The 20,637-nt window shown below is 48.0% G+C and overlaps 1 protein-coding gene across 4 annotated transcripts in view; it reads left to right on the top strand.

Annotated features, from left to right (window-relative positions):
• ralgapa1 (Ral GTPase activating protein catalytic subunit alpha 1) overlaps positions 1 to 20,637 on the top strand; it is a 57,264-nt gene that overhangs the window by 11,900 nt on the left and 24,727 nt on the right. For 2 of the 4 annotated variants that reach the window (XM_079752117.1, XM_079752118.1), the window contains exons 18-33: positions 2,776 to 2,982; positions 7,665 to 7,774; positions 8,170 to 8,404; positions 8,510 to 8,707; positions 8,972 to 9,142; positions 9,584 to 9,765; positions 9,889 to 9,987; positions 11,918 to 12,073; positions 12,388 to 12,516; positions 12,879 to 13,004; positions 14,516 to 14,574; positions 14,778 to 14,886; positions 16,887 to 16,997; positions 17,109 to 17,177; positions 18,401 to 18,538; positions 18,854 to 19,037. In XM_079752117.1, the coding sequence (XP_079608243.1) occupies positions 2,776 to 2,982; positions 7,665 to 7,774; positions 8,170 to 8,404; positions 8,510 to 8,707; positions 8,972 to 9,142; positions 9,584 to 9,765; positions 9,889 to 9,987; positions 11,918 to 12,073; positions 12,388 to 12,516; positions 12,879 to 13,004; positions 14,516 to 14,574; positions 14,778 to 14,886; positions 16,887 to 16,997; positions 17,109 to 17,177; positions 18,401 to 18,538; positions 18,854 to 19,037 (2,283 nt within the window). Of the gene's footprint in view, positions 1 to 2,775; positions 4,624 to 7,664; positions 7,775 to 8,169; positions 8,405 to 8,509; positions 8,708 to 8,971; positions 9,143 to 9,583; positions 9,766 to 9,888; positions 9,988 to 11,917; positions 12,074 to 12,387; positions 12,517 to 12,878; positions 13,005 to 14,515; positions 14,575 to 14,777; positions 14,887 to 16,886; positions 16,998 to 17,108; positions 17,178 to 18,400; positions 18,539 to 18,853; positions 19,038 to 20,637 lie in introns of all 4 variants that reach the window. The other 2 variants (XM_079752116.1, XM_079752119.1) reach the window with 2 other exon arrangements.

Below are 20,637 nucleotides of genomic sequence, written 5' to 3'. Positions count from 1 at the left end.
AGTTTACATATTTCATTTTACATAAGAAAATTGCGGTTGGGTATTTTCCCATCAGCCGAGTGTGTACTGTTTGAAGCATCTGTGCCATTGCTGCGTCGGGACAGGAATTTAGACAATGAGCCCTGGCAAACAGCGGAAACAGCCAGTGATGGATCTCTGTGTACTAAGTCCTACAGCATGTGTGTATTCAGACAGCCCTTTTGGTACCACTCCAATGGCGCACGCACACACGCACAGAGAGTCTCTTCCTGGAAAATGTCGGCGCCAAGGAATGTTCTGCTCAATGACAGTGTCACAGTCCAGCCCTAATGTACACACGGTGGATACAGATAGCGTGCTAAATCAGGGTTCGGACGAATCAGGTTTCCATCATGTGCATGCACTATAAGGGTCCTAACGTTGTGTGGTTACTTAAAGTTCAAACTAGAATGTGCTCCAGATGCTCAATTACGTTGGACTCTATCTCCAAACAGGCCAAAAAGGCTAAATAAGGTTAAAAGGAAGGTTTAACTTGCGGCCAGTAAATGAACATTAATCATCAACTACTAAAAAGGCCAGGAATTCTTCTTTGGGTGTAATCCAGCAGAACCTGGTCAGCTGGCAATTTGGCTATTTGGTTTGATGTAGCACACTGCTGATACAACACTAAGAATAACCAAGCAAATATCTCTTCACGTCAGACACCGTACCTCAACCACTGAATGTCTGTAGCTTAATGGTAAGGGGACGGGGATGAGTTAAAGTAACATCCATATAGAGCTCTCTTCTAAGCAACATTGCCTTTCCAGCCACACCGATAGCTGTAACGCTTTCACTGGCCTCTTACTGTCTGTTCTCCTAAACCTGACCTGTTGTTCCTTCCCTTCTCTTCCAATCCCTTTCCCCTTCCCTACACATGATGTCTCTTTATTAATCTTTCTGTCATTACCTTGCTCTCGTTCCATGTGTCCCTCCAATCTTTCTTGTGTCGTTCCTCTCATACTTTGCTATTCCTCTGTATCTCTCTTTGTCTTCTCACCAAACAACGCCCCCCTTTCCCCATTCAAATAAACTGTGTTCCCTTCTTTTACGGCCACTTTCCAACACTCTCAATCACTTCTCCTTGTTCCACCGTTCTCTCTCTCTCTCTCTCTCTCTCTCTCTCTCTCTCTCTCTCTCTCTCTCTCTCTCTCTCTCTCTCTCTCTCTCTCTCTCTCTCTCTCTCTCTCTCTCTCTCTCTCTCTCTCTCTCTCTCTCTCTCTCTCTCTCTCTCTGGTGTTTCTCCTCTGTCTCTCTGCACTGTCACTCGCCCGCCCACCCCAGCCCTGCGTAGCTGCTCCACGGGGGATTCTCTGCTCTCCTCAGCCTTTATCCGCAGTGCTAAGAGTGCTCCTGCTCTGGCCCCGCCTCTTCCTGTCCTCCACCACCACCAACACTTTCCCTTACTACCCCCTCTAGCTGACCAGCTGGCAGGTATACTCTGTCTGTCTGTCACTTCAGTCTCTGCCTGCTTGCCTGCCTGCCTGTTCACCTGCAATAACAAACCTTCTACTGTCTGCCCATTTGTCTGACATTCAAGACAGTTTGTCTCTGTAGTTCTTCCTTTATGTAAGCCTGATTATTTGCCAGTCCTTGCATCCTTTGAGACCTTGCTGTTGTTGTTGTATTTTGCATCCCTCAATACTGCTTGCCTGCCCTTGTGTTGGTTTACTACGTTGTTTTCTTAGGAACTTGTCTTGTTCCTTCCTGCTGTATTTTTTATGTATACAGATTTGGCTACGCGTATGTTGACCTTAGTTGTACACCCCTAGTGTATTAGTTTCCATTTCGTCGTGGCGTATCTTGTTTTTCCCTTACCAGCTCGCCTTCCTGCCGGCCTTTTTGTAATGCTTTCCGGCTTGTGCCACTTGAGCCTTTTCTTCACTTGCCCAGTCTTTGTACTTTCCAATTGCAAGTCTGTTCCTGCTGACTGCCTAAACCAGTCCTCCCTGCCTCTTTTCTGCACTGTTTCGGCCTCCCACCCTGTTTCAACTATTTATTCCCTTCCTGCTACCCACTTGGCGCAGCATTAGAGTCGATGGGAATGTGCATTGTTTTTTTTATTATTATCTACTACGGTTTGGCTTGGTTTTTGGCCAGTCCTTTACCAACATTTCATGGGATTTGCATATGAATTGCTGTGAATTGCATATTCTAAAATCAAAAAACATCTTTTTTTCTTTGTGCATTACATGATTCCATGTGTGTCATGGTGCCTACATACCATTGACTACAGTTCAGCAACCTCTGTGCCACTTTGTGAGCCGTTTTTCAACTCAGTCCCATATGGAGGATGCTTTGTGGCTGCAGATATAACCTTATTTATTGTCATAATGCTTGGAATGCTATGGGTTTGCATGTCGTTTGTGCTTAAAGAAAAACATTGTATATGTTTTTGTGAGGTCTATGGATATGCAATGCAAACATACTACAGCATCTATCCGTCCATGATAATTAACCTCGTTCTTGTGTGACCAAATTTTTCCCACGATGATGCTGGCAATATGTTGGAATGCAACGCAAAAAAAAAACGCAAAAATGACTTACAAATAGACGTCATCATCATCAGGATCAGTGTTTTTGAGTGTCCGTAATGTCGTTCGCCTCACTGAACCTTGGTACTGATATGAGTGTGTTGATGGCTGTTTTTGTTTTCTTCTTAACAATTGAATTCTTACTCGTGTGTTTGTGTGCGTGTGGGCCCAGCCAGACCCCGTACTAACCCCACCCCCTTCTACCCTGTCACCCAATCACCAGACCTCGAGGACCCGCCCATCACCCTGACACCCCGCCCCTCCCGCATGCGCCATTCCTCACAGAGCGAGGAGGCGCCCAGCGCTTCGTGCTCCGAGGTCTTCCAGGGCGGGTCCTGTGACCTGGAGTCGGCCCCGCCCCCGGTGCTGGCGCGGAGCAGCAGCGCCTCCGACGTGGTCATGGAGCCCTTCGTCACGGAGCGGGCCAAAGGTGACGAGCCCCCCGACGACCCCTGCACCACCCCCGATTCTTCCCACTGCCTCACCCCCACTTTCTCACAGCTCACAGCCAGTAGCCTCGCCACGCCACCACCCCCGCCGCACTCCCCCGCCTCTGACCCCCCGGCCTCCCACCACGCCGCCCTCTCGTCCTCCTTGGACGAGCTGGGCGACGGCGGGCTGTACGACCAGCTCTGGCCCGGCCCGGCCCCTCGAGGCCGGGCCCCCCGCTCCGACTGGGCCAGCGTCTCGGACTCCGCCCTCGTCTTCTCCCCCGAGAGAGAGGTGGACGAGGAGGAAGGGGGAGCGGGAGAAGAGGAGGACGACCTGTTCTCCTCCATCAGGGATTACCTCACCCAGAGGGGGGCCGAGAGGCGTGAGGAGGCCGCGGCCGCGGCGGGGAAAGGGAAGGAGGGCGCCGGGGGAGCCACCGACCCCGCCGCCGCGCCCCAGCCCGTGCTGGTGCAGACGGGCATAGCTAGGACCCAGGTAGGGCCGCTAGGGCAGGTCCGGGAGGCCAGGCGGGTGGCCCGGGAGGACGGGCCGACGAGCAAGGACGCCCGGCAGGTAAGTAAAGCGGGGAGGCACGGCAGCGAGGACTCGGGGGAGGAGACGGAGGCGGAGCAGCGCAGCATCTACGAGTGCCTGGAGCTGCAGTGTCCGTGGCCGTCGCCCGGCAGCGGCAGCTCTAGTCTAGAGAGGCAGGCCGGCCGCCGGGAGAGAAGGGAAGGGAGCGGAGACGGGGACGAGAGGGGAGGGGATCAGGGAAGGGACCATAAGGAGGTTGTGGCGTCGTCGTCGTCGTCGTCGTTGTCCGAGAAACGCCTCCAGCTGACGAGGCAGGAGCCAGCGGAGACGGAGACCGCCGGCGGCCCCGCCGCGAGCCCGCCCTCTCAGACCCCCAGCCCGGAGATGTCCCGGGGTAAGCTTGCCCGTGGGCGCCCCAAGAAGCGGCAGGCGAGCGGGGTCCACGTGAGCTTCCGGCCCTCCACCGAGTCGGTGCAGTTCCACAACCCCCTGGAGAGCAAGGAGGCCCACTGGAGGGCCCGGCTGCGGCGCCTCAGCCACTTCCACACACACAGCCACTCCGCCGGAGAGCGGCCGGGCACCCCGCCCGGGGCCAAGGCGGGGCCGGGCACTCTGGGAGGGTTACCCGGGGTGGGCCTCAAGGCAGGGCTCCACGAGAAGGCCGGCTCCGGGGAGTCCTCGGCGGCCGGCTCCGGCGTCGCCGGGGACCGGCCAGGGGCCGGGGGACAGGACTGCAGCGACAAGGACGAGGAGCGCCCGGCGGGAGGCGCGGCCCACCCAGAGAAGGCAGCCGGGACCGGCTCCTCCGGGGTGCGGGGCCGCCTGACCCGCTCGGGCCTGCGGCCCCGCGGGTCCCGCTCTCGCTCCCAGGAGCCCGGCGTCGGCGGCGGCGGCCCCCGACACCACCACCAGGTGGCCCTGCTGGGCGGGGTCTATAAGACGGTGGTTCACGCCCTGTCCTCCAGGCCGCGGCCCCGGGGCCAGGGCTCGTCCCAGGGCTCGTCCCCGCAGCGGCAGGTCCGCGGGGCCTCTGGCGACGCCCCCCTCAGGGACCTCTACTCCCACGTCCTGGGCTACTTTGGACGCAAGGCCGCGACGCCAGCAGGTGAGGATGGCAGTGAGGCCGGCGGCCGACGTGCTCGCAGCGGGCACCCGTGCAACCATCAAGACACTTCTGAAACAACACAAAACACCTGCAACTTTCTCTTCCGTTTTTTTTGGCTGTTTTTAACCGGTTCTGACAAATGATTTTTTTTTATGTTTTTCATTTTTTTGGGCTGATACTCATCATCTTGCTGCTGGATTGAACCTCAAATTTCCTTTTTTTGTTTTCTCTTGAACGAAGCCCATTCTCCAACCCTCTTTCTCCCCCCCCGCCCCCATCCCCTCTCCCTCTGTCTTCCCACCTCGGAAGGGCTTTGGACCTTTAACCCCCTGTTACCCCTCTTCCCTCACCCTGGTCTCTCCCCCTCTTCTCTTCCGCCCTCCTTCTGGATGTTGCATGCGGCCTCCTTGTGCCTCCTCCTCCACCGCCTCTTCCTTGGACTACGGCCGTCTACTGCTGTCACCGAGGAACACCACATCAAACGAGAAAATGTCTTTTTTTAAGAGAAAAAGAATAAACGTGGTGTCACGACTCCCCAGGCTCCGTTATAGTGAGATACCGTCCTAGGCCAGTAGGGGGTATCATTGACCCAGAAACGGAGAACACACCTATTTACACGATTGTGGTCAGGAAGGTTGGGTAGAAAATAGTACATTTTAATAATGCACAATGAAAAATGGCAAGATGTCGGTGGTGGTGAAAAGACCATATCTTGGCAACAAATGCAAAAGCATTTTTGTTTAAAACCAAAAACAAACATTCCTAGTGAAATGTTCACTTTATTCCGTTTTACCATGTATTATGGATGTTCCACCTGATGTTTTGTGTTTGCAAACAAACGCAAAATGACATTTAGTTCCCCTACGTCTACGTCTTACAAACACTGAACACTATCGCCATGTGACACCGTTGTTGACCTGGCCAGCTCTCTATCGAGCCCCACACCACATCTCATGATGTGCGCTATGATGCTGCAGCTGTCCATGTGCATTTCACTAATCGTCTCTGGAATGATCGTCTTAACTTTTGATATCATATGGATACCTTAATCCTTGATATATTCATTAGCGGCACAACTGTAGTCGTGTTCTTGCTCAGACTGCTATGTGTAAATGTTGCTAAGCAACAATTTAATGGATATATCAGTCTCCACAAGTTGGTGTTAATTAATCCTTTTGAAAAAATACGTATTTTCTGCTTTCATTTTGTAACGTGTCTTGAGTTTGTTAATCTATATTGCATACATTTCTCAATTCTACTATATTATTTTAAAAAATAATTTTGACTGACTAATTTTGAAAAGAAAATTGACTTCTAAAGGGAATTATAAAAAGAAAAAACCTGGTTCAAAACCCAACAAGGGGCCTTAGCGCGCTGGTGAAGCTCAAACTGCAATGCACACGCGTTCCCATTAAGACAACAGGATTAGTGTTTTATAGATTACAGATTCAGGAACCCTGGAGGGATGACATGCTGAACATAAGGGCCAGATTTAGGAAACGTAAGGGGAGCATGCTGAACATAGTGTCAGATTTAAGAAAGGTAAGGGGTAACATGCTGATCATAGTGTCAGATTTAAGAAACATGAGGGTAACATGCTGATCATAGTGTCAGATTTAAGAAACATGAGGGTAACATGCTGATCATAGTGTCAGATTTAAGAAACATGAGGGTAACATGCTGAACATAGTGTCAGATTTAAGAAACATGAGGGTAACATGCTGAACGTAGTGTCAGATTTAGGGATCATAAGGTTAACATGCTGATCATAGTGTCAGATTTAAGAAACATAAGGGGAACATGCTGAACGTAGCGGTTTATTGCATCCATCTTGTGTGGTTTACCTGGAGCCCTGTCTGCCTGTGCTGAAGTTAACCTATTAATTCCTAATCATTGACTGACCAACTTACCATTGCTTATACCGTGAGCTCTTGCAACGACTGGAACAAATCATCGTAACAGTACTAATGTATACCTGTGGTATGGTGCCTGTTTGGCCATAACATGGTGGTTATTATTTTTCTTCCTGCCTCTCTCACTCGCTCACTGCATGTCGTGAGTTTAAACTCCTGCACTGCTTCAACTGGTTGGTTATGACGTACGCCTGTGTCGTGGGGTTGACCTTTGTTGTTTTAACACCTGTCTGCTGACAGTAAACAAACACTCTTTCCAACACTGGGGTTCAATGTCACACCTAAATTTAAGAACCACACAATTCCAAACATAGTGGTATGGGAAGCCTAACAAAAACTTTTCAGACATGCCTGTGTAAAAGTTTAGCATTTGATAGCGCTCTATATTCTGTAAGGGGAATTCCTCAGCAGCATGAAAAAAGTATCCAATCATCAATACGATGTGAAGTAAGATATAAATAGACTCTACATAAAGAGACCATCAGTCAAACGCTCACGGCACTATCGACAAGCGTCAGTGAAAACATAGCATTAGTCCAACATACAAGAGCACTTACGTTCTAAGCATTGCTTGACGTGACTTGACATGGTTTAGGTTGTTTTCCCCTGTGGGACAAAACTCAATCAGGAGTCGGGGACACAGTGTTGTTGTGACAGAGGTATGTAATTATCTTAATTGTAGACGCGGCCTTGTTTCTTGGTAAAGAGAGGTGCAGCAGAGAACAGGCTGAATAGGGCTGATGGGGTAAGTCGATGTATTTGGATTCAAAAGCATCGCTCAAACAGCTCCTGAGTAGCTTCCTGCACGTCTTTGGATCAGTACATTTCTTTCAGTCTGTGGGTTTTATGTTGATGTGTGTATACTGTATATACAAATACACATAAAACCCACAAGATGGGCTGTATGGTCATTGATTAATAGGGTGCTTATTTTTGACATAAACTGTGTCTTGTCATCCATTTGTGTATCCGTGCTGTGACATTTCAGCTGATTCTAAACGTGTGTCACGGTTTCCCTGCAAAACAGGTCATTTAATCCCAGTGAAAGGGTGTCTTCATAGACTACGCATATCCTCCCCACCACCACCCCTTTAATGATTAAATGTGTGTGTGTGTGTGTGTGTGTAGCCAATAAGGAGGAGGTGGTCCAGAAAGCACGTCCGGTCTCCAGCGATGTTGGCGGCGCCAACCCCAACTTCTCGGACCTGATGGACGAGTTCATCCAGGAGAGACTGAAGGTGAGGGTCCGCAGCAGCAGGGGCTCAGTAGGAGCAGACTGGGCTTTGGAGACAGTGGGTCGGTCTCCCCATCAGACGGCACTGCTTGAGGTCAATACTATCGCAGGTTGTTATTGGGATCTCATACAACTAGGATAAAAAGTTGTGACATTCAATGTTGTGATACTATTTAATTGTGTATATTTATTCAATTTCATTCAAACAAAATGTCTAAATAAATTCTGATGGGAAGCTATGCATTTAAAAATATGAAAGTATGTCATGCTTTCCTTTTTTCCTTTCTGTGTTTACGATTATGCATATTGTGCTTGCTGTCATGGTTAATGCTTTATTTATTAACGCTCACTCACTCACTATACGGGTTACCAATCCTCCCACCCCTCGGTTTTCCTCAGGGTCGCCGTGGCAGCAGCCCAGGCAGTCTGGAGATCCCCAAAGACCTGCCGGAGCTCCTGGACGGCGGTCAGGGTCCCGGGTCGCGGGCCTCAGACGACCCGAGGCCCGTCGACGACCCCGGGGTTCCCTCAGAGTGGACCTCTCCCGCCAGCGCCAGCGGCTCTGATGTCGTCAGCTCCGACAGCCAATCGGATTCCTTTAATGCCTTTCAGTACACCAGCTGCAAGTTTGACAGTAAGAAAGAAGTTATTTTTTGTTAAGCCTCTCCTATCCTTCTTCAATCGCTAACTCCCACGCACTGAAAGCCGGCTAATGGCTTCCTGCCTGGTTGTGCTCCAGCCTTTACCTTCAGCTCAGACCTGGGCACCGGAGCAGGAGGGGGATCGGGATCTGACGGAGGAGGCGGGCGGGGAAGCTCCCTAGACCAGGATAGCCTGGGAGGGGGCATGGCCTGCGAGGAACAGGAAGTGGCCAGTCTGACGACGCTCCACCTCGACTCGGAGACCAGCAGCCTCAGTCACACAGTCACCGTCACTGGTATACAAAGGCCCTCATAGATTATACACCTTATACAAGAGATCCTTACAGATTATACACCTTATACAAGAGACCATTACAGATTATACACCTTATACAAGAGATCCGTAAAGATTATACACCTTATACAAGAGATCCGTAAAGATTATTCACCCTTTATCTGTTTTGTGTTATTCTTCTGTAGGCAACCAAGCTGCACCAGTTTCGTGGTTACAAAATACTATCGTCATGGCATTTACAAAAGTGTGTGTGTGTGTGTTCCAGGTTCGGAGAGTGCAGAGTCTCCCGTGCATTCCCTGGGGGGTTCTCGGTCCCAGACCCCCTCCCCCGCAACGCTGACGGCAGAGCACGCAGAGCGCACACACTCCCAATCGCACACACACCTGCAACTGGACCAGAAGCTGCACCACGCTGTCCTGCAGACCCCCGACCACGGTGAGACGTCTACACCACACACACACTCACTCACTCACAGGCTGTATTACAGATCCACAAATACAAAATATATAAAACCATGTTTTGTAAATCAGTCAATTGTATATGTTAGACACAATGCAGGAAAGATACGTTAGGGGTGTATGTATTTCGATATTAAACGGTTATGTACTCCATGTATATGCTTCAAACAGTAGAAGACTACAGGGATGCTCTTCACAGGGAGTATTTCACACGACCGATGGGTGTTTATAGGTATTCAAGTGTCCACTTGCACATGGGGAATGTGAAATGGGCCCCATTCTTGCATACAACATTCTTGATCTCTTAATTTATTTCTATATCTGTTTCATATGGGGAGATCCCTTGATGAGCTATTTTCAAGGGCCTGTTTGATCCATTGAATGATCGATTAATCGGTTGGTCTCTGTGCTCCTTTAGAAACAAGTGAGGACTGTAGCGTGATGGCTGGGGGCTCTTTGATCGGTTGGCATGCCGACGTCGCTACGGTTATGTGGCGGAGGATGCTGGGGATCCTCGGAGACGTCAACACCATCAAGGACCCAGAGATCCACGCCCAGGTGTTTGACTATCTGTGTGAGCTATGGCAGAACCTGTCCAAGGTGTGTACCTCCCCAAACTGCCTTGATCAATGTTTTTTATATAAATACCTTTTGAATATAAACATCAATTACTTTCTATGTATTCACTTATGTATTTTAATTTTTTTTGTTGTTCCCCCCCAGATCCGGGATAATTTGGGCATTTCTCTGGACAACCAATCATCTCCTCCGCCTCCTGGTCTGATCCCGCCCCTCAGAATCCTAACACCGTGGCTGTTCAAGGTAGGACAAGAGACCTTTAAAAGCATTCAAGCACACTGTCTTGCAAATTCCCTGAGGGTTTTACAGGCCCTGACAAAGCCACGGATCACACCTTGTGTGTCCTCCAGCCGGGGGACGGGGTACCTAGCACGCCAGACTCTTCCTGCTCGCGCCATTTGCCCAACCAGGCTACCAATACAAAGTTCCGAAATCTAAGGGCTTGGTGTCGCCCATGTACCTAACAACAAGCTTAGGAACCGAGGCTGGCGTCTCATATAGAGGATTCAGAATTTTTCCTTCTGTAATCAGCATGTAGCATCTGTAGTTTTGAGAGTCCCTTTGAGAAACGAGGGATCGATCGTCCCACCGTCGCCGTTGGTTACTGTGAATGGTTTGAGTGGTTCCCTTGCCATACCAGATTGAACGGGAGGAACGGCCAAATGTCCTGTATCCAATTGTCAGGCCCTTATGGCTATTGTTGCTTTACACCAGGGAGCATTTGATGGAAAATGAAAGGAGAAGTGGCTAGAGTGAGAAGCGATGTTCAAGGAAACCTCAATAAAAAGGTTCTTGAATCAATCATAAATGAGCAGTGTACCTATTCCGAGCAGGTCGGCTGATCCTAAGAGCTTCTCTGGTAAAGACGCAATTTTGCTTTTTTTTAGGGTTCTTAGTATTTTATCTTACACATCGAAAAAAGGAAGAAAAGTTGCAGTTGTGACAGTTTAAGCCAACATCATTCTAAAATTGTTCTGACTGAAATACTGTTCCAAGAGCAATGTGTATGTTGAGCACTTTTGACCTTTCATGCTAAGAACACACAATTTAGTTCCTTTTTTCAACCACATTGTGTTAGATATTTTTGTATCAAACAGGATGGTACATATATGGTAAGATGCAATAGCGGTAAAGGCACAGGTTTTAGTAAGTTATGTAACATCCCGTTGAGGTGCAGGTTTTAGTGCTTTATCTCAGGCTGTGCGTATCATGGCTCACTGGCCCACGCTGACTTTGGCTATCCCCACTTTGCCCATTCTGACGGCCACACCACCATGGCCCCTGGCAAGATAGACAAAGCGCGGTCGGGGCTAGAGGGGTTGGTCAAAGCCAGATGGGGCCACTTGGGAATGGACAAAGTAATACTCCTGAACAACACGCTTGTATAATTATGAATGTTTCATTTTTAAACAAGCTTAAAAAGGGATAAAACAGACAACTTTTTCCCAACTCCCAAGTCAAATATTGTTTGTCACAAAGCTGTACGGACAAATTGTCCACATCAGCCATGCTTTCTATAAATTCAATTGTCATAATTATCCCCCAAGATATCACATTAGATGTGCGTATAGTGAAGCTTGTGCAACAGTTCCTTCTCCTCTCCGGCCATTTCTAAAGACTAGAGGAACTCTTTGATCTGAAACCTTTTGAATCATTGAAACATGATCTGCTTTATCAGGACTCTCTTGCAAACAAGGTGCCTAACCTCAATGAGACTTCCTGAATAAATACAGGCCTGATACAGTTCAGGCGTGGTGCCTGAATTCAGGCTTGAGCTCGGCTATGTATGTTGTCAAGAAAAGTGAAAATAGGTGAGCGGTGCCTTTTAAAATTCACCAACTAGGCGTAGTCAATATAAGGAAGTCTTTTACCTTTGTATGTTTGCACTGAGGATTGTCTGAATGGGACTGAAAACGTTTTGCACGCACTTTGGGTAGCACTTTACACTTTTATGCAATAAAAACTGATTGTTGCATCGGCTACATGGTGTGCGAGTTCCGCTCCTTTTATTGTCAAGAAAGGCAATTATCTATGGTGTCTTCGAATGTATTTGATCATTTTAGGCACTAATAATTTCACTTCCTATCAGCCCTGTAAATAACTTTGAAGTAAAATAGAAATGTGCCATGGTATTGTATATGATGCTCTGGTTGTGTGTGTGTGTGGCATCCAGGCGACCATGCTGACAGAGCGCTACAAGCAGGGGAAACTCCACGCCTACAAGCTGATCTGCAGGATCATGAAGAGGCGCCAGGACGTGTCCCCCAACACAGACTTCCTCACGCACTTCTACAACATCATGCACCACGGCCTTCTGCACCAGGACCAGGTACACCACTGCCCCCTCTGTGTCTGTATCTGTGATCCTACCCAGTCCTTCTTTCTGAAATGTCGTTGGGTTGATGCCCCGGGACTGACTAGTTATTAGTTCAATAAGAGTGATTGAAGGTGTTTTAATTTACTGTAAGTTTGATTCAGGCTTAAGTATTGGATCTGCTTAGTATTGGAATTTTCTTAAACTGGGGCCATTTCTAAGCCTGGATACACAATATAACCACTAATTGTGTAAAATAATTGTGTGTGTGTGTGTGTGTGTGTGTGTGTGTGTGTGTGTGTGTGTGTGTGTGTGTGTTCCCGCCCCAGGACATAGTGAACACCATCATCAAGCACTGCAGCCCCCGGTTCTTCAGCATCGGCCTTCCCGGAGCCACCATGCTCATCCTGGACTTCATCATCGCCGCTGCTCGCGTCACCGCCTGCTCTTCGCTCAACGTAAGAACAACACGCAGCCCCACAGCCACGTACCAGTGCAGACACACACACTCAAACCACACTGAACGCACATGGCAACTGGACTCCACCCGCACGCACATCGCAGGAAAGTGAATGCGATTAGAGCAAGAAAAACAGCAACCCTTTCCAGTAGCAATACAGCTCTTAAGAAAGAGAGGTAAAAATAAATATATAATAATAATATAATATAATAATAATAAAAAATTGTACTTTTTCCACTACCGAGATGAGTATGGATTTTTACCCGAATGTTAGTGGTTGTCAGTGGGTTTCTCTTTGGGGGGAAGGGGCTTGAGTCGGTTAGTGCTGGAGTGTGACAGCTCCCTTGTGCTCGTCCACAGGCTCCCAGGGTGGAGGCTCAGGTGCTGCTGGGCTCCCTGGTGTGCCTGCCCAACCTGTACGAGGAGCTGCCGGCCCTGCACCCCACCACGGCCGACCTGGTGCTCACCAAGTTCACCGACGTCAAGGTGAACACCCGGCATTCGCCCGACTGGAAATATGCACGCACACTCTTAGGACCATTATCATTATCTGACGTTTCGGGGCTGGGAGTCAGAGCACTTTGGATAAATGCGCAGCCGCTGAAGACAGGCGATGCAGCGTTCAACATCAAAGTGCAGTAATGGCGACACATTTTCTGGCAAAGAAGGGAATAGCTCAACTAGGATGAATGGGCGCAGGCACCTTGTCATGCTAGCCTTGTTGCTCAGAGCCCTCTCACAAAGGTGCCCTCGTGTTGGCCAACGACACTCATGGATCCTGAAGCTCCGATCATATTGTGATCATTTGCAGGGGGGATCTTTTCAAAAGAGAAGATCCAAAAGAGAGGAAAATATGCAACGCGTCAATGCAACGCTTCCTCCAGAGAATCAATTGTGCGTGTCTGAACTAGATAACGTTGACGGTCTTGCCAGGGTTCTTTCTTTCTAAAAGCACAAAGCACATGGGGGACGGATGCGAAATAATGTTTTTAACATTTAGTGTCCGATAGACCTGCGTACATTTAGTGTCCGATAGACCTGCGTACATTTAGTGTCTGATAGACACTGCGTACATTTAGTGTCCGATAGACACTGCGTACATTTAGTGTCCGATAGTCCTGCGTACATTTAGTGTCCGATAGACCTGCGTACATTTAGTGTCCGATAGACCTGCGTACATTTAGTGTCCGATAGACACTGCGTACATTTAGTGTCCGATAGACCTGCGTACATTTAGTGTCCGATAGACACTGCGTACATTTAGTGTCCGATAGTCCTGCGTACATTTAGTGTCCGATAGACCTGCGTACATTTAGTGTCCGATAGACCTGCGTACATTTAGTGTCCGATACGCACTGCGTACATTTAGTGTCCGATAGACACTGCGTACTACGCAGAGCGAGCAAAGAAACACAGCCCAGCGCCATTCACGCACCATGCGCTGTGCTCCATTAAATGACATGATTATGTTTTGTGCTACAAATATGAGGAGATATTTGTGCTCTGTGTGCTTTGGGCCTAACACAATCCTTACCTGGCAGCATCACCCCGTCACACTTCTCCCATGTGGGTTGGGGGGGGGGGGCGTGTAAACAAGGCGCTCTGCGAGGCCGCAGCGCGCCTCTCCCCGGGGGACCCGTCGGCGGCTGGTTCAGCGCCGACAGGTTAATGGCTCATTAGCTATTCGGCTAACACCGCGCACTAATGCGGCAGCCTGGCTGTTATTGGCGTTGCCGTGTAAACAGCTAATGCCATGTGTCCCGGCGTCCAAAGACCGGTACACAGGGGTTTAATATTTTATTTCATCCCTTGCTAAACAGAAATCTGGGTTTGAATCCCTAAGCTTTCATTAATACTGATTAACTGGTTAATGGAGTTTGTGTTGTGAATTGGATACTTTTTTTTTTTTGCATCTGGTCTGCATGTTGCATAGACCCCCCCCCCCCCCCCCCCAATCGCTGAAGTTTTAAATAATATTTTTCTGGCTTCACTCTCAGGAGCACATCATCAAACACATCTTGACCTCCGCCAAAGATGAACCCTCCGCTCCTGCAAGGTAAGTGGTGCACGTGTGTATGTGTGTGTGTTCACTGTGTTTGCGTGTGTGTGTGTGTATATGTGTGTGTGTGTGTGTGTGTTTAGAGTAACCATTTCTTAAGTCTTTTGTGTATTCATCTCCTGTTTATGTGTCTCCAAGTTTGTGTCCTATCTTTTAGCCTCCCCCTCTCATCATGTCTCCATTGCCCTCTGTGTGCGCAGGTGTGTGGCCCTGTGCAGTCTGGGGATCTGGCTGTGTGAGGAGCTGGTCCGAGGCACCCAGCGCCCCCAGATCAAGGAGGCCCTCAACGTCCTGTGTGTCACTCTGAAGGTCAGCCGCGTAGCTTTGGACACCTCACTTTTCTTCCTTCATTTCACTCAGGAACAGGAGTCGAAAGAGACTACACTAGCATCAATCCTAACTAACGGAATTGTTATGAATTTTATGGATTTTGTTTTTGCAACAAAAAAAAAAAGCAGCATTACCTTCTATTGCTATCCTGGTGGTCACAATATTTCACGTAGCAATGCACACTTATGCTTTACTATTCCTTGTGACTGCAAGTCGATACAGTGTAGCTTTTCCCCCCTTGTGTAGCTCTGAAATCATCCATTTCCTGGCAGCAGTACTGGTGTTGGAGCTTTGGGAACGTTGCCATACATGGCTGAGCACATTACTATTGAGGTTTTAAAGATGCTACAATAAGGGAAGCTTTTTTCTTCCTCTAATGTTAACTCTGTATCCCATCCATTTCAATGTTAACGAGTACTAAAACAAGTGTTCCCTTTTGACGGAAGAGGTAGGGGATTGAGGGTGGTATACTAGGGATGCAGGGAGGGAGGTGAAAACACTGATATAACCCAGAGCTGAAGCTTGGGTATAATCCAGTTGGAACATCGGTTGGAAAAAAACAAAATGTTGTTGAGGGGAGTATAAATGGACATGTAGCAATAGCAGGCAGGTTCTGGCATTTCTGATTCCACAATTGAAGTCTTCCAACAGCCGTACAATAAATTAATAATAAATATAAATTTAGGCCAGGATACCCATGGCGTGGCAAAGGGAGCCAAGTGTGGCCGGACTAAAACAGGCCTGGCTGATTACTGCCGGTAGGATTTGTCACGGTGTGAATGGCCGCAGAGTGTTGTACTGTGTATCACAGGCCATTAGACTTGGAGGCCTGAGCGTTGGAGAAATGCAGTCCAAGATTTACTCTGTCATCTGGGGCCAAATGGCCCCGTCACTCTTTCTTCTTCATTATTTGTGTCCAACACACACAGATGCACACATATACACACACGCACCTTGTCCACCTTGGACTCACTTGGTACTGCATCGGCAGCCAGTAGCCTGCTAAGATACCACTGTGCCACAGAGGCACACACATACACATACACAAACACACAGGCGTGTGTACGTCTTTCCCGGGAGGGGACCCTGGACTGTCAATATGTTTGGTACCTCTTCAGATAGGAGACTAATCCAAAGGGGAATGCTGCAAGCTGTCACAAAGACGTGGACACACACATACACACACACAAACACACACAAACGCATATGCTTGTCCACTTTGGAATCTCTTGCCTTCATACCAACAGCCAGATGCCTCAGCCACTTGCATACAACACACACACACACACGCAGAATTATGTGCATCATTTTCACATCCTAACGGCTTTTGTTCATAGTTCTCAGTTCGGCTCTCCTCCTATTTTCTCCCCGGGTATGTGTGTGTGTGTGGTTTGACAACTAACTAGTGCATGAAGCCCAGCATTGTGGCATTGTGGCATTGTGATATCACATCTAAACACATCTTCTCCCACTGTCCTCCAACCGGAGCATCGCAAACAAGGAGCGCTGACTAGTCTAACACAGAAAACAGTGGTATTGCTTATCTTTCTCCTTCTTCATTCCCTTTTCCTCTTATCCTCCCCTTTTCTGTCTTTGGTTCCCTGCTGTCCTTGATTTCTTCCTCCATCCAGTTCTTTTTTAAATTATATATTTAATATGGAAGTTCACTTACTCAAGTCAACATCTTGTTTCTTTTTTCAATGCAGCAGTGTGTGTGTGTGTGTGTGTGTGTGTGTGTGTCCTGGTGTATTGTGGAGGCACAATGACTCTGACACTGATAATTGGTTGGTTGTTCCATAGATGATCCAGGAAATGAGCCTTGCTCGCACACGTAATTGCAAATTACCACCAATAATTGCATCAGCTTGAATGCCTTTAAAATGTCAATGTGATGTCAGTGGGTGCAGTGGGTGTATTTTGCATGCCTCTGAGATGTTTTTCCCTTCATGTGTGGGTGTGGGTTTGTATGTGTCTTTCAGTACCCCAACAAGAGTGTAGCATTGGTCGCATCTGATGTCCTTCACCTGCTGATCAACTATGCTGACCACCTGCAGAAATTCCCACCGGACACCCCCAAGAAGATTGTTGAGGTGTGTGTGTGTGTGTATGTGTGTGTGTGTGTAACATGTATGTGTTCTGATGTGTTCAGCACTGCTTTTGAAGCTGTTCCTTTTGTTTAATATTTATGTATTGTCTTTCAGATTTTGATTGCCACAATCACATGCCTGCTGCCTTCTACGGAGTCCTCCCCTCATGAACTAGACAAGAGGGTAACACACACTCACGCACGACCGCATGCACGCGCGGATATATATATATATATATATATATAAACAACACTACCGTTCAAAAGTTTCGAGGCTCCCAGAAATTTCATGTTTTCCATGAAAACTCACACTTTTATTGATCAGGATTTTCTGATCATCAATTAGCCTTTTAACACGATTATCTAAACAATGTACCATTAGAACACAAGGGTGATGGTTGCTGGAAATGGGCCTCTGTGTACCTATGTACATATTCCATAAAAAATCTGCCGTTTCCAGCTAGAATAGTAATTTACCACATTAACAATGTCTAAACTTTATTTCTGATTCATTTAATGTTATCTTCTTTGCAAAAGAAATTGCTTTTCTTTAAAAAATAAGGACATTTCTATGTGACCCAAAACTTTTGAACGGTAGTGTATATATTTTTTTGGGCTGCAATATTAGTTTTGGTGCGTGTCTGACTATGGGCCCTATCTTGCATCCGGCGCAATGGACTTAATCACTGGCGCATGTGTCGTTGCTAGTTTGCAACTAGCGCAGAGCGTTCTTTTCCCTCCTGCGCCACGCGTCTGTAAATAAGGGATTGATCTTGCTCCCCAAGGGGCGGTTCGGCGCCACAAACCAGGAAATACCTGGTTTAAAGTCAGTGGCGCGTTGTTCAGATGCTATTTTAAGGGCACATGCATAATGTTGCTTGTGCACCTCGCGCATACACTTTGCTTCTCTCATCTACCTAGCCACACATTCTTGGAAAATTATTTGGGAAAGAACAGCTGATACAGCGGTAATAAGTTGTACTTTTAAATCAATGCATCTGCAAACACTGTACAGCAAACACATATTTTCTTGACACAGACATCGTGTACACACCCATAACTTTTAGGATTGATGAGTATTTGATCGTGAGAAAACATTGTTTTACCGCGAGTGAGTGTATAAAAGAAATAATTAATGACGCGCTGTCAAAGTATCAACTCGTCAGATTCAAATGCGCTCATGGCTCTTAAAGGGGATGGGAGCTGGCACTCTGATTGGTTTATTGCACGTTGCGCCCAAACCACACCTACGGGTAATTAGGCTACTTCAGACCAACCCTTTTTAGATTTGCGCCGGGCAGAAGACTCATTTTTTGCAGCGGTAAAATAGCGACATAGCCATAGAACGCTTGGCGCTTCTCACTTGCGTTTCAGACCGTTAAAATAGGGCCCTATGTGTGTTGGTAGCTGGTAGTGTCCTTGCTGCTGTGTCTGTTGGACTGGGTCATGGCCCTGCCCCCCAAGACCCTGCTGCGGCCCGTTCAAACACGCAGCCCCCCAGACAAGGAACAACCCACCAAGACCCTGCTCAGCTGCATTTACAAGGTACGACACACACGCACACACCTGCCCCCACAGACACCTCGCGGCATGTTCATGTGCCACTATCTACGTTTCTTATAATGCAATCAACATTGACAAGCGACCGACTATTTGGAACGGTCCGTACGGCTGTATTAGGAACAATGGGGCAGCAGTACAATGGAGATTGCTGCAGCTGAAGTACAATGGATAGTGTGCAGACGTTGGCCGCGTGTTCTGACTGTAACAACACGATCCATTCATCAATAACATGTCTGCACTCTCTGTCTCCCCTGGTCTTCTGCACACACACACACGCACGCACACACACACACACAGGTGCTGCACGGCTGTGTGTACGGAGCCCAGTCGTTCAGCAGCGCCAAGTACTTCCCCCTGCAGCTGTCGGACCTGTCCAGCTCTGACTACGACCCCTTCCTGCCCCTGGAGAGCCTGCGGGAGCCAGAGCCGCTCCACAGCCCCGACTCGGAGCGCTCCAGCAAGCTGCAGCCTGTCACCGAAGGTCAGGGGGGGGCGCACTGCAGCTCCAGCACCGCACTGGACTCGGTCCCAGTACGGTCGACCCTCTGGCTACTGGGGAGGGGGTTGGCTAGGACCCTCCTCATGTTTTAGTTGAGCTAAATCAAGGGGTGTGTGTGTGTGTGTGTGTGTGTGTGTGTGTTTATGTGTGTGTGTGTGTGTGTGTGTGTGCAATGATTGCATACACTTGTTCACAGATGCAACACCTTAGGACAAACACCAGTGTCGCTCATAACGTTAATTTTGCATTTTCTGATTTCCTTATAAATGACTTGGAGCCATTGTTGTATTTTCTCGACGTGACACAATATGGATGGTTACTCTATACACCTAAGAATGCATTACAGCTCCTAGTTACTAAAAGATGCATTGGTCTGGGTCAAAATCTGGATACTCTTCAGAGACGACCCTCAGTGTTGAAAAGAGTAGTGCATTTCTCAGAAGTGCCCAATAATTACGATGACGACAATAAACATATGCGCTTTCTGTTATTGAGCCAGTTGGGAATTTCCCAAAGCGTTTGAGCTATACGATTCAGTGTGGACTTTAAGTGTGTGCACATGTGCATTGCCTTGACACTTGAAAAATCCAATGAATGGACGACTGGAGGACCCAACGGCATCTCTCTCTGTCTGTAGCCTCTTTCACACATAGTTCCCGATACATTTCTGGGATAACATTGCAGGCCCCATTAGTGCTTTACACTATTCACACATGCAGCTACGTTCAGGAACATTTCCGTCTTGCCGCGGTTCACTCATGGCATAGCAATGCTGGTATATGGACGAGGAGACAGTCCAGCAGAGTGCAGCAATGCACACTGAAAGGAGCTCCTTTATTCCAGAACCGCTCCCGTTTTCAGGAATTATTATAAAGAAACGGAGCGGAACAGAAGTGGATTCAGGGGAGTCTTGAGATCGCTTCGCTCACTCTAATTATCGTTGCAAGTTGCTGATAAAACCGTGGACTGAGAGGTGCTCCCTTATTTCGGAACCTGTCCAACAGAAAGGAGCTTGTTTCAAGCTTTTGTTTGTCAGTCATATAAAGCTGGATGGGTATTACTATGAGATAAGCCACTAAGCAATGATGTGTTATGACAAACAGTCGCCGATTTCATGTACGTCCTCAGTGGAGTCTTGTGATTGGTTCCCTCACTCTACGTGAAAGAGACTTACTTCAGGCGACGTAACCCTTTATTACCCTTTCATTAACAACACAGCCACACAGGCTGTGATCCGGAAAATGGTACTTGATCTTTAGCAGGCAAAGTACCGGTGCAAATTTCCCGGAATATCGATCACTGATCCCATTCACGCGTGACTCTATTCTGGGAATCTTCCAAAGATTTGCTGCGTAAGACTGCATGTGTGAATGAGGCTTTCCTCGCTCTCTCGCTCTCATTTCTCCAAGTTCCAAAGGGCTGAATTGGCAGGGAAAACTCCCATGCACATTGCAAAAACACCAAAGTAAAAGAACAAAACAATTACAGCAAAAAAATCATCTTCTCAATTCAATCTTCTCCAATACAACATACTCTAATACTAATTGAAATGTTTGTGCATACAGTGAAAAAGCAAGACAAT

The sequence above is a fragment of the Pollachius pollachius genome (assembly GCF_949987615.1).
Source record: "Pollachius pollachius genome assembly, chromosome: 15".
NCBI lineage: Eukaryota > Metazoa > Chordata > Actinopteri > Gadiformes > Gadidae > Pollachius > Pollachius pollachius.
Note: the sequence above shows the minus strand (reverse complement) of the source record. Positions and strands in the feature narration are given on the sequence as shown.